This window comes from Herpailurus yagouaroundi, unplaced genomic scaffold (assembly GCF_014898765.1).
Source record: "Herpailurus yagouaroundi ecotype Mexico unplaced genomic scaffold, PumYag 165, whole genome shotgun sequence".
NCBI lineage: Eukaryota > Metazoa > Chordata > Mammalia > Carnivora > Felidae > Herpailurus > Herpailurus yagouaroundi.
The window spans coordinates 11,952,597-11,965,187 of record NW_024412406.1 but is presented as its reverse complement, the minus strand read 5'-3'; the positions used below and the strand labels follow the sequence as shown (position 1 = coordinate 11,965,187).

At 42.2% G+C, this 12,591-nt stretch overlaps 1 protein-coding gene and 1 long non-coding RNA gene across 3 annotated transcripts in view; one reads left to right on the top strand and one right to left on the bottom strand.

The window, feature by feature from the left end:
- The window catches only part of KCNB2 (potassium voltage-gated channel subfamily B member 2), a 387,967-nt gene extending 376,650 nt beyond the window's left edge, over window positions 1-11,317 (top strand). Inside the window, exon 3 of the mRNA XM_040487606.1 lies at window positions 8,906-11,317. Coding sequence (XP_040343540.1) covers window positions 8,906-11,062 — 2,157 coding nt within the window. The 3' untranslated portion in view covers window positions 11,063-11,317. The remainder of the gene's footprint in view (window positions 1-8,905) is intronic.
- Window positions 1-12,591, bottom strand: part of LOC121038126 (uncharacterized) — a 78,999-nt gene that overhangs the window by 7,230 nt on the left and 59,178 nt on the right. The gene's annotated exons all lie outside the window — the stretch shown is intronic.

The following is a 12,591-nucleotide window of genomic DNA, read 5'->3' as shown; positions in this document are numbered from 1 at the left end:
TTAGGTTGACGTTGGGCCACATGGAAGCAATGGAACATGACTAAGAACCTGTTTTATTCTTCTGAGTGTTCTGTGGTAGGCACTGTAAGAAATTTTATGAAAAATAGGGAGTTAGTGCCTTCCAGAATTCTAAAATTTTGGCCTGAGAAACAAAACTATCTCCTATGAAATTGTCAAATGATTATTTAAGAAAGTACTGTCCCAAGAGACTCCCCACGATTTAAATTTGTCACTCCTCCTTCTGGAGTACTGCTGTTAATGTGACTCCATCCCAGCATCTCCTAAGCTCTCAGTTCAAACTTCAGACTTCCAGGAGCAAGAAAATCTGATCAGGCAAGCCTAGAGCAATGGATTAACATACCAAAGAAGTAAGATTGCCAGAGCAAATACAGAATGCCTTGTAAATTTCATATAAACAAATTTTTGTAGGTTTTTTTTTTTTTTTTTTGAGAGAGAGAGAGAAAAAGCACGAGTTGGGGAGGGACAGAGAGAGAGAGAGAGTCCCAAGCAGGCTCTGTACTCATAGTGCTGAGCCTGATGCAAGGCTCTAACTTATGAACCATGAGATCATGACCTGAGCCAAAGTCAGACATTTAACCGACTGAGCCACCCAGCTGCCCCACAAATTTTTCTTAGTATAGGTATTCGCGTACGAAAGTTTGATTCAAATATAACAGCATCCTCTTTTCTGTTTCCTAAGTCTGGCAGTCCTCCTGGGAGGCACCTCTCTGAGTACAAGCAAGGCTGCCAAGGGAGACCATGTGAGTCCAAGTAACTGCAAGATGTGTCCTCTATACCTTCTGTGTATCTGGTAAACCCAGGAAATCAATGCCATAAGCATTCAGGAGAGGCCACTGTAATGTGGAGTGCCAAGGGAGGACTTCTGGAAGGACAGATGGAGGACAGTGGGATGAAGGGGATGATGTACCCAGGAAGCATATAATATATGGATAGATTCAATAGATGGTAGATAGATAGATAGATAGATAGATAGATAGATAGATAGATAATGTGTGGAGAGAGAGACAGAAACTATATATGTAGATATAGAGGTATATAGTGAGACACACAGAGTGGTAGCCAGGAGTTTTCCAGACTCTGTCTTGCAAACAGCAGGGACCAGCCATGGTGCAGTAGTCAGTGCCCCAGTGGTAAGATAAGTTTAAAATAAATGCTAATACATTATGTATACATAGACATAGAGATAGAGAATGGATAGATAGATAGATAGATAGATAGATAGATAGATAGATAGATATTAGAGATGTGAGAAAGAGATTATGAGAGAGATTATGTATGCAGCTGACCCTTGAACAACATAGGGGTTAGGGGCACCAAACCCCTGTACAGGTAAAAATCCATATATTACTTTTGGCTCCCCAATTCTTAACTAAGAGCCTATTGTTGACCTGGAGCCTTACCAGTAACATAAACAGTCGATTAACATGTACATATCTTGTATGTTATATTTATTATATATTGTATCCTTACAATATATAAGCTAGAGAAAAGAAAAATGTTATTAAGAAAATCATAAGGAAGAGAAAATACACTTATTGTCCTGCACTGTATGAAAAAAAAAATCTGCATGTAAGTAGACCGATGCAGTTCAAACTGTCAAACTGTGCTATCCAAGAGTCAACTGTATATATATATATATATATATATATATATATATATATATATACATATACATATATATATGAGAGAGAGATTAAGGAAGTAACTAACACAACTGTGAGGACCAGCAACTTTGAAATCCATATGGCAAGACAGCAGTCTAGAAATTCAGGTAAGAGTTGATGTTGTAGTCTTGAGTCTGAAATCCACAGAGCAGGCCAGGCAGACTTAGGCAGGATTTCTGTGTTGCAGTCTTAAGATCAAATTGCTGCTTCTTTGGGAAACCTGTCTTCACCCTTAAGACCTTTAACTGATTGGATGAGGCCTATCCACATTGTGGAGGGTAACCTGCTTTATTCAAAGTCTGCTCATTTAAATGTTAATCACATCTAAAAACATGTGATCTTAAAAACTAAAAATCTAAAAACCTTCACGACAACCTCTAGACTGGTGTTTGACCAAACAACCAGATAACACAGACTAGACAAGTTGACCCATAAAATTAACCATCAAGGTCCTCAAAACAATACTGTGTAGCTAAGTGAAACAAGTATTTATTTTCCACATTTTCTATATGGGAATACAGAGTCCCAGAAAAGCTAATCATAGTGCCCATGGTCACAAAACTAGTAAAGTATATCAGAACAGGTTTCAAACTCTAACCTTTCAACACTAAGCCCTATATTGTCACCACCCCCTCTCCACTTCCCAGGAACTTATGAGGCTCCCTGAATCTTCATTTCTTCCTCTATACAATGAGAAATGGAATATTTCCAAATTCTCCTCTAACTTGAGTGTTCTATGATTTGTTTTTACAGCCTAGTATCAAGTTAAATGAAATCTGTTCCAAGGATAAACTCCACTCATTCTCTTCTTGTGTCCCTCCCCCCAAATCCATCATTCATTCACAGACTAAATGGAAGAATCTAAGCATTTGTGTTGTGCTTTCTTGGGGAAGGAGGGGAGGCGAAGCAGTCTACAAAACCGGAGAGCAATGCTCGCTGCCCTTGAGGGGTTAGGAGGGGCAGGAAGTTTGTGCTCAGCCCAGCTTGGCCAGTCTCCATTTTCACTCTCTGGCTCCTGAAGACTTGCAAGAAGGAATGACCTAAAAAGAAGTTACCCAATGGTTGGAGTGTGTGTAAGATGAAAGGTATCTCCATCTTTCTGTTGCTCCTTTCTCTGCAGAGTTACTGTGAGTAAAATTCAAGTTTCCTTCACCAGCCTTCTACCCAATCACTTGCTTCCTAAAACCTAACCTTTTAAAATACAGAAACATATCATCATGAGTAGTGAAACAAAGCTTATTCCCGGAGATACCAAGAAACTATTAAAACAGTGTCTTCAGTCAGAAGATAACCAAAAACTCTTCTCTCAAAGAATTGGTTTTGGGGGCGCCTGGGTGGCGCAGTCGGTTAAGCGTCCGACTTCAGCCAGGTCACGATCTCGCGGTCCGTGAGTTCGAGTCCCGCGTCAGGCTCTGGGCTGATGGCTCGGAGCCTGGAGCCTGCTTCCGACTCTGTGACTCCCTCTCTCTCTGCCCCTCCCCCCTTCACGCTCTGTCTCTCTCTGTCCCAAAAATAAATAAACGTTGAAAAAAAATTTTTTTGAAAAAAAAAAAAAAAAAAGAATTGGTTTTGTACGTGAGAATAAAAAAATTGAAAGAAGAATTCGATAGTATGTGGAACTAGAATGTTTCTCACACCCTTCCCCAAATGAAAGGCATTATACAGGCTGACTGCTGACCTCAGTTTGAGCATGGATGACTAAGTCTTTTCAAACCCTCATTGAACAGCACACGAATGGAGGTGGTGGAGGATTGAATTCCTGGGTTCCTGTTACCCATAGGGCCAAAATAACGGACAGGCAACTGAACTTTTCAGTGATGCGCCTGCTTTGCATGTGTCATGCTCACATCAGTTAGCACATAAGGGCTTCATGCTAGCATGTGCAGATCAGCAGAGGGTACTTAAGCACAGATTCCCTTTTGTCCTGGGAGAGCCAAGGGAACATTCTGGAGAAGAAAGAGCTAGTAGTCAACTGAGGACCACCAGTGTAGAGGACAGCACCAGGTATTCTAGGAATATGAGAAGCTAGAACTGCAAATTTAGATGATTCTTCCAAAGGATTTACTTTCTGGTTTGCTTTTCTTAAAACCAAAGGATTTACTTTCAGGTTTGCTATGGTTGATAGTGTCTTTAGAAGTAGGATATCTGCGCACTCTCTCTCTCTCTCTCTCTCAATGAATAAACATTAAAAAAATTTTTAATAAAATAAAAAAGGGGCACATGGGTAGCTCAGTCAGTTAAGCGTCCGACTTCAACTCAGGTCATGATCTCACTGCTCATGAGTTCGAGCCCCGTGTTGGGCTCTGTGCTGACAGCTCAGAGCCTGGAGCCTGCTTCAGATTCTGTGTCCCCCTCTCTCTGTCCCTCCCCTGCTCATGTGCTCACTCTCTCTCTCTCTCTCTCTCTCTCTCTCTCAATGAATAAACGAACATCAAAATTTTTTTTTAAAAAAGTAGATCAGTGGGTGAAATCATGATATTCTAACCAACTTCTAGTCTCTTCCCTTGACAAATGGTTTAAACTTTGGCTTATGTGTTCATGCCTTGTCCTTTTTCTGAAAGTAGAAAATTATTTATGCTCCTAATAATGTTTGTCACAGGATTTTTCCTTCCTGTCAATTTAAATAAGCTGGTTCAGAAAATCTTTTTTTTTTTTTTTAAAGAGTTCTTCTTTTTTTTTTTTTAATGTTTGTTTATTTTTGAGAGAGAGTGTGAGCTCAGGGGAGGGATAGGGAGAGCCGGAGGTACAGAATCCAAAGCAGGCTGCAGGCTCTGAGCTGTCAGCACAGAGCCCGATGTGGGGCTCGAACACACAAGCCATGAGATCATGACCTGATCCGAAGTCAGACACTTAACTGACTAAGCCACCCAGGTGCCCCTCTCCTAAAAATTCTTATCATCACATTCCCCATATTGTTTTCTATTTCTGATGTTTTGTTTTTAAATGTGTTCTATCCCGCTAGGAAGAGAAAGCCCGTATGCTATGTAGTTCAGAGCTTGAAACTCAGTTTCACCTTCCAGTTTATATTCATGAAGGAAGGAAGAAGAGGGTAGGGAAGAGGGGAGAGAGAGAATGTACCCACACTGACCTTCAGTGCAAAGCACAGACGTTTCCATGTGCTTTTGTGGACTATTGGACATCAGTGAATTTAAAGCAGATATGAAATTGTATCTAAATGGGGGATAAACAGTCCAAGTGTATTTCATTTCCTCTTGATGCTGGCCAAAGACTGTGTCCAGACACATGTCCAGCATTCCTTGCACTTATCCGACTTTACATTTTATAGGTTGCTTCATGTGCATTATCTAGTTTGATCCTTACCGACCCTGGGAGGCAGACAAGACAAATGTGGTTCACCTCATTTTACGGATAAGGGACCTGAAGCTCAGAGAGGCAGCCGGCTTGTCCAAGTGGCCCACAGAGGTAGAGGCATGTGTTTTAATTCCCTGTCTTGTGTTCTTTCCACCACAAAACACCCAGTAACACCATTATATCCCTTCAAAGGATATCACATCAACAAGTTGGTGCAATTGAGGCAAGTCTCCCAACTGCCTTACTTCCTCTCACTGATATCAATGCAACCAATTTTTGGTACCTATTAATGCAAGTGTCAGGGGCCCTAATCTTAACTCCGTGTGATCCTCTGAATTTCTGTGTTTATGTGAAGAATTAACGTCATTTTCCAGGTGATTCAAAATGAAAGAAAAGTTTTTTCCAGAAAGACTGTCTATTCCCAGTAACCAAATGCTTAGAACAGAACAGGGCAATAGTTTTCAAAGTCTTCTCATCTGACTTTTTATTTCTTAAGCAACAAAAGTATATTTTGGCCATTCAACCAAATGATAGGATCAATTGCGATTTGTCCTTGGTATAGATGGCACACATGACTGGAATTAGCAAAAGGTGGTGGTTTAGAAAGAGAATCATCACACGTAAGAGGTGGAGGGGACTGTGGAGGGGCACCTGGGTGGCTCAGTCGGTTGAGCGTCCGGCTTTGGCTCAGCTCATGATCTCGCAGTTTGTGGGTTTGAGCCCCGCATCAGGCTTAGTGCTGACAGCTTGGAGCCTGGAGCCTGCTTCAGGTTCTGTGTCTCCCTCTCTCTCTGCTCCTCTCCTGATCGTGCTCTGTCTCTCTCTCTCTCTGTCTCTCTCTCTCTCTCTCTCTCTCTCTCTCTCTCTGTGTGTGTGTGTGTCAAAAATAAATAAACATTTAAAAAAATTTTTTAAAAAGAAAAAAAGAAAGGGACCATGGAGATGACCTAGTCCATATCTCCAAGGGAGTCGGCCAATATTGCACAGATAATTGTTCGGAATTTCTGCATTTCCCCTTCATTTGTCATGTGCAGACCTAAGTCTGCTTGCTAGAGCTGAGATACACAGCCAGCTCTAGAGTCCAGTTGTTGGAGGCGACAGGAGTTCAACATCTAACTTGTGCGTGGTTAGGCTAAAAGAAGTAATGCCTAAGTGCCATAAGGGCTTGCTATACTAAAAAATATCCATGTTTAGAAGTGTATCCTGTAGCTTAGACCAAAATGTCACATTTATTATATTTATTTTGTTTAAACACTACAATAAAACAATAAGCTCGCATTTGGCTTATTGCACCACACATCATCTTTGGTATATATTGAATAATTTATCTAAAGCGCTGTCTTTCTGGGAGAACTCCAAGCTTCACAAGATATTTAAAATAACCATTTCTCTAAACTGAGAGCAAATGGATTTTGACAGATTAAATTTGAACATGAGACAGAAAATAATGCGCTTCAGTACCTATGGTTTAATATGAATATGGGGTTGCTAAGAGCTTGAGTGTTTGGTATTTTTAGTCATTCTTTTCCTTCAAGAATGTACTCCAAATCACGTTGGGCATGTGCTGAATTTACAGGTATAAAGGGCAGCCGTGTTTGTTAAGTTGCCATCATCTGGCCTATAGACTGTATTAGGACTCTACAGTGTTTCATTAGTTCCCCAAGTTAGCTACTGAAGTCAAATGAATTACAGTCAAAACGTGATTGTGGAGCCAAGGAAAACTGAAGGTCCACCCTGGACCATCCAATTTTGCCCTTTGTCCAAAAGGTTGGAAGATAATGGAATGGCTTCATTTGTAATTCTACTCTTCTCCTTGATCTTTGAAGTGACAGTCATTAGTAAGATGCATCCAAAATGGGCAGGTGAACAGATAAGATATAGAAAACCTAGAATATGGATTAATGTAAGAATGATGGCAGCAACCCCAATACTTAAAATGCCCACTTAATATAATATACTTACTAAACAACAGTGTGACCGCCTAGAAAATACAGAAGGACTGGTTACTTATGGTAAGAGCATAATAATGGATGGGACCTGGCCAGTGCTCCCTAAGGAATCTTGTAGTGACAGAATTTTGTTAGTGCCGCCCCGCCATTGGCCTCTGCGGGTGGAAATTTGAGGTGAGCATTCCCAACTTGCCCTTAATAAAAACCCTCTGAACCCATTATCCATGGGTTTATCTAAACCTTCTAGGAGGATGTCTAACTTTAGCCTCCACAATCTCTTAGAATAGGATGAATAGAACCTTTTTTCTACTGCGATTCATTGATCCACATTTTTAAAGGAAATTCTGAAGGATACTCAAGTCAAAAGTACTTACTTTAGTTTTGTTTAAGAAAAAGATTTAAAACACTAAGAGTAAAATACTGTTCTTTAAGTTAAGGAAACATACATCTCTATTCAATATCTGTAACACACTCTTACATATGTTATACTGTGGTTTTACTTGAGAGAGATTTGAGGAGAAAGATGGAAGCTGGAAGAACAGGAACAAAAAAACAATGAAAGGTATAAAGGAGGCATAAAAGGAGAATGGGTAAGGAGAGTAACCCAGAAGTGGAGAAACTGACAAGGATAAAGAGAAGAAAATGGAGGGAGAAAGATGAACAAGAGAAGACTCTTGTTTAGAAGTCCTGATGTCAGAGACAAACTAATTTTTTCATGATCTCAGGTTTGCTGCGCTGTAGGGTCTCAAGCTGCTTAATCATCATCCTTTGAAATATTTACTTGATGCTGAATCTTTAAATTAAATGGTTACTGTCAGGATATTTTTCTTGGAGCTGCACATAGTAACTGAGACCAATGGCAGCTCCCAAGACCATTGACAAAAGTCAGATGAAACCAAGCAAGCCAAACCTAATCTAGGTAAGAGAGGCTTCCTATATCACCAAGAATTGTGTGTCCCAGATACACCATCTTTACAAACCAAAAAAGTGCTTCCTCCTGTTGCTCTCAAACTTTCGTCTTCATTCTCGTCCTTATAAATCTAGAACACCAGCTTACAGTAAAGAAGTCCCTACTTGGGCTGCCTCTATTGTGCATGGTTCCACAATTTCCCACATACCTGTTCTTGGCCTTTGTCTTCCCAGAAAGATGCTACCAAGTTCCCCTATTCATTTCAGCCTCTAATAATATGGGTACCTTTCATTTGTTTAGCAATATTTGTGTGTCATGCAATTTTCATAACCACCATGTAACAGCTATGACTGCTGTCTTCATTCTACTGCTGTCTTTCATTCTAAAATTTATGAGATTTTCCTTGACTAAATTAAGCTAGCTCTAATCTTCCTTTCCCACACGATGCTGGCCAGAAGTCCACACCTCCCAGGATGAAGGCTGTACTGACTTGGTTCTGCCATCAGTGCTTACCGCATAAATGGTATCTGTTGTACAAGAAGCATTGTTGTACTGAGTGCCATAGTATCTCTCCATGTGTAGGTCTGCATTCGTGGTTTTAGTTGTAGACCAAAGCTTCTAGAAACCACAAATTCTGTCTAGCCTATTGTGCCTCTCAGGCAATTTCACTTAAAGAAACACAAACCGGGTGGTTGAGAGAGAAAAATAACCGACAACTAAGAGAGGAGGGATTGCTCCCCAAAGCGATTCCAAAGGGTGGTTACTGACACAGGTGTGCCTCGGAGCAATGGCAGGGGTGAGGGAATGGACTTTTTTCAAATTTCTTAGGCCCTAGAATTTAAATGTTTACTGTGCTGGGCTTCTAAGTGAGATGAACTCATAAAAAGTGAAAGTGTTTGCATTGGTTAGGGAATTTTAGGTTGTAAAATTCCCTTCTTGCAATATCTTTGAGCAATCCAGATCATTTAAAGAACGGGGAACCCATATGTCTCCCAGCTGCCTAAGCAACTAAGAGGATTTGCTAACTTGGACTTCCTTCTCTTTTCCAGATCTTGGCCATCGTGTCTATCCTGTTCATCGTACTCTCCACCATTGCTCTGTCTCTCAACACTCTTCCAGAGCTGCAGGAAATGGATGAATTTGGACAACCCAACGACAACCCCCAATTAGCACACGTGGAGGCTGTGTGTATTGCTTGGTTTACCATGGAGTACCTTTTACGCTTCCTGTCCTCACCAAATAAGTGGAAGTTCTTTAAAGGCCCACTAAATGTCATTGATTTGCTGGCCATCTTGCCATATTATGTCACCATCTTCCTCACGGAGTCCAACAAGAGTGTGCTGCAGTTCCAGAACGTGAGGCGTGTGGTTCAGATCTTCCGGATCATGCGCATTCTCAGAATCCTGAAACTCGCCAGACATTCCACAGGCCTGCAGTCTCTGGGGTTCACCCTCAGACGGAGTTACAACGAATTGGGCTTGTTGATATTATTTTTGGCCATGGGGATAATGATATTTTCCAGTCTGGTGTTTTTTGCTGAGAAAGATGAAGATGCTACCAAGTTCACCAGTATCCCGGCATCGTTTTGGTGGGCCACCATCACCATGACCACCGTAGGCTATGGTGACATTTACCCGAAGACATTATTGGGGAAAATCGTGGGAGGCCTCTGCTGTATTGCCGGGGTCCTGGTTATTGCCCTTCCCATCCCAATCATCGTGAACAATTTTTCCGAATTTTACAAGGAGCAAAAACGCCAGGAGAAGGCGATTAAAAGGAGAGAGGCTCTTGAGCGGGCCAAGAGGAATGGCAGCATCGTTTCTATGAACTTAAAAGATGCCTTTGCCCGAAGCATGGAACTGATAGACGTGGCCGTGGAGAAGGCAGGAGAGTCAGCCAACACGAAGGACTCAGCTGATGATAATCACCTCTCTCCAAGCCGGTGGAAGTGGGCCAGGAAAGCTCTGTCGGAAACAAGCTCCAACAAATCTTTCGAGAATAAGTACCAGGAGGTTAGCCAGAAAGACTCCCACGAGCAGCTGAACAACACTTCTTCCTCCAGCCCCCAGCATCTGAGTGCCCAGAAACTGGAGATGCTGTACAACGAAATCACCAAGACCCAGCCTCACTCTCACCCGAACCCAGACTGCCAAGAACAGCCTGAGAGGCCGTCTGGGTACGAAGAAGAGATAGAAATGGAAGAAGTGGTCTGCCCGCAGGAGCAGCTGGCTGTGGCACAGACCGAGGTCATTGTGGACATGAAGAGCACCTCCAGCATAGACAGCTTCACTAGCTGTGCCACCGACTTCACAGAGACGGAGAGGTCGCCCCTGCCGCCACTGTCCGCCTCTCACTTGCAGATGAAGTTCCCGCCCGACCTCACAGGGACAGAAGAGCACCAAAGAGCCAGGGGGCCCCCATTTCTCACACTAACCAGAGAGAAAGGGCCTGTGGCCAGGGATGCCACCCTGGAATATGCTCCAGTCGACATAACTGTGAGCCTGGATGCCAGCGCTTCCCAAAGCGGGCTCCACGGCCCTTTGCAGTCTGACAGTACCTCCGAGAGCCCTAAGAGTTCGCTGAAAGGCAGCAACCCGCTAAAAGCCAGATCCCTCAAAGTGAACTTTAAGGAAAACAGAGGCAGTGCCCCACAGACCCCGCCCAGCACTGCCAGGCCACTGCCGGTCACCGTGGCTGACTTTTCCCTCACCACCCCGCAGCTCATCAGCACCATCCTCTTAGAAGAGACCCCCTCCCAGGGAGACAGACCCTTGCTGGGCACCGAGGTTTCGGCACATTGTCAGGGACCTTCCAAAGGGCTGACCCCTCGGTTTCCCAAGCAGAAACTCTTTCCTTTCTCGTCGAGAGAGAGGAGGAGCTTCACGGAAATAGACACTGGCGAAGACGATGACTTCTTAGAGCTCCAGGGGCCAAGACGGGACATGCAGGCCGACCCCAGCCCAAACTGCTGTGCAGATAAACCTAGTGATGGAAGAGACCCTTTAAGAGAAGAGGCCTGTGTGGGCTCTTCCTCCCCCCAGGACACAAGTCACAACTGTAGGCAAGACATTTACCATGCTGTGGCTGAAGTAAAAAAGGACAATAGTCAAGAAGGGTGCAAGATGGAAAACCACTTGTTTGCCCCAGAAATTCATTCCAACCCAGGAGACACAGGTTATTGTCCCACACGTGAAACCAGCATGTGACTAGTTACAAAAGCAATAAAAAAAAAAAAAAAAAAAAACTTGTTTCTTAAAAATGAGGTAATAATGCCCGTGAACTAAAAAAATGGGAAGCCCCCCCAAAAAAAGTGCATAAAATGTTATTTTTGCATGGCATGAACAGTTTAGTTTAAGTACTGTTTAAATAAAGAGTCAAGACTGCATTTTGTAACAAACACAAAATGACTGAGGAACGGTGAACAAATAAAGAGAGCTCTATTAGGAACCAGTATTCTGCAATGTCTGACATTTTTGATCCTTTCATTTCAAATTGTAGACAGATTTTCAACTTTTTGCTTTTCTGTTACAATGAATTTTAGAATTTGCACATGAAAGGATGAAATGTCACTGCATGCATTCATAATTATGAGGATCAAGGTGCTTTGAGCTTGCAAAATGCCTAACTTTGTAAATAATGGGACCTGGGATGCAAAATTGTCAAGAACATACGGAAACAAATTTCTGAGACACAGGTACTTCCTTCACAGCTACTGCCCCGAGGGGCTGTACAGACTTCTTGTTGCGAAATTGCAACCTCTTCTTAAACCATCTCACATATCTTGCTTTGGGTCATAAAGCTCTTATAAGTACATTTGTTTAAAGGAATACAGTATTTTTATTGTGACATAATTCATAGGGTGCATTTTTCTTTTGTGCTTCTGCTTAATCGTGGCATTTGTGGTTCTATTTATAAATCATGAAAATAGGCAAGATTTAATGACCAGATATCAACAAATTTGAAATTTAAGCTTGAAATTTTTCCAATTATATATCCTGCCACAGCCTAAAAACCTGAAAATATTTCAAAGGCTATACAACTAAACTTTTTTTTTTTTAATGTCACTCCACATTTGGAAATCACTTTCTTTTTCTTTTTTTTTTTTTTCAGTTGTATGTTGGCCATCTAAAGAAGATTGTATTTTCCACTTGTATCCAACATCAACTGTTCTGTCTAAAGAACTAAAGATAGAATGCAGATATGCCAAAATGGGAATTCCAAACGTGATTTTTGATGAACTAAAAGCAAAGCTATTTAAGTGAGACTGCCACCCCTCTCATAGATAGCTGGGTTCAGAAATGAGTTACCATAAAAAGAGCCCTGGCCTGGCAACAGGTCATCCAGTATTTCCCAGTGGGGAAAGGGACGGCTGCCCCCTGGGGAGGGCTCCAGGTGCCATAGCACCTGCCAGTAAGTGCAGCAACTGGAAACACCCTCACGTTTCCAACGTCCCCAAGCATCATCAGGATCACCGTTATTGAAAGCCACTTCCAGCATTTTCCACTGAAAACACTGAAATCCAGAGGACTTAAAACACTTGCTGGTGGTTACCCTGCTGGTGAAGTCTGTACTAAGAACCCAGGTCATTTGAATGCATTTTGCTTCGCAGGAAATTAAGGCTCTGATTCCAGATCTGCAACTACCAGATGTGTGATGCTGGACAAGCCTTGTAAACCTCTAAGTCTCAGTTTTACGCCAGTGAAACCCAGACAAAACTATTTCTAAGCTCCCTTAA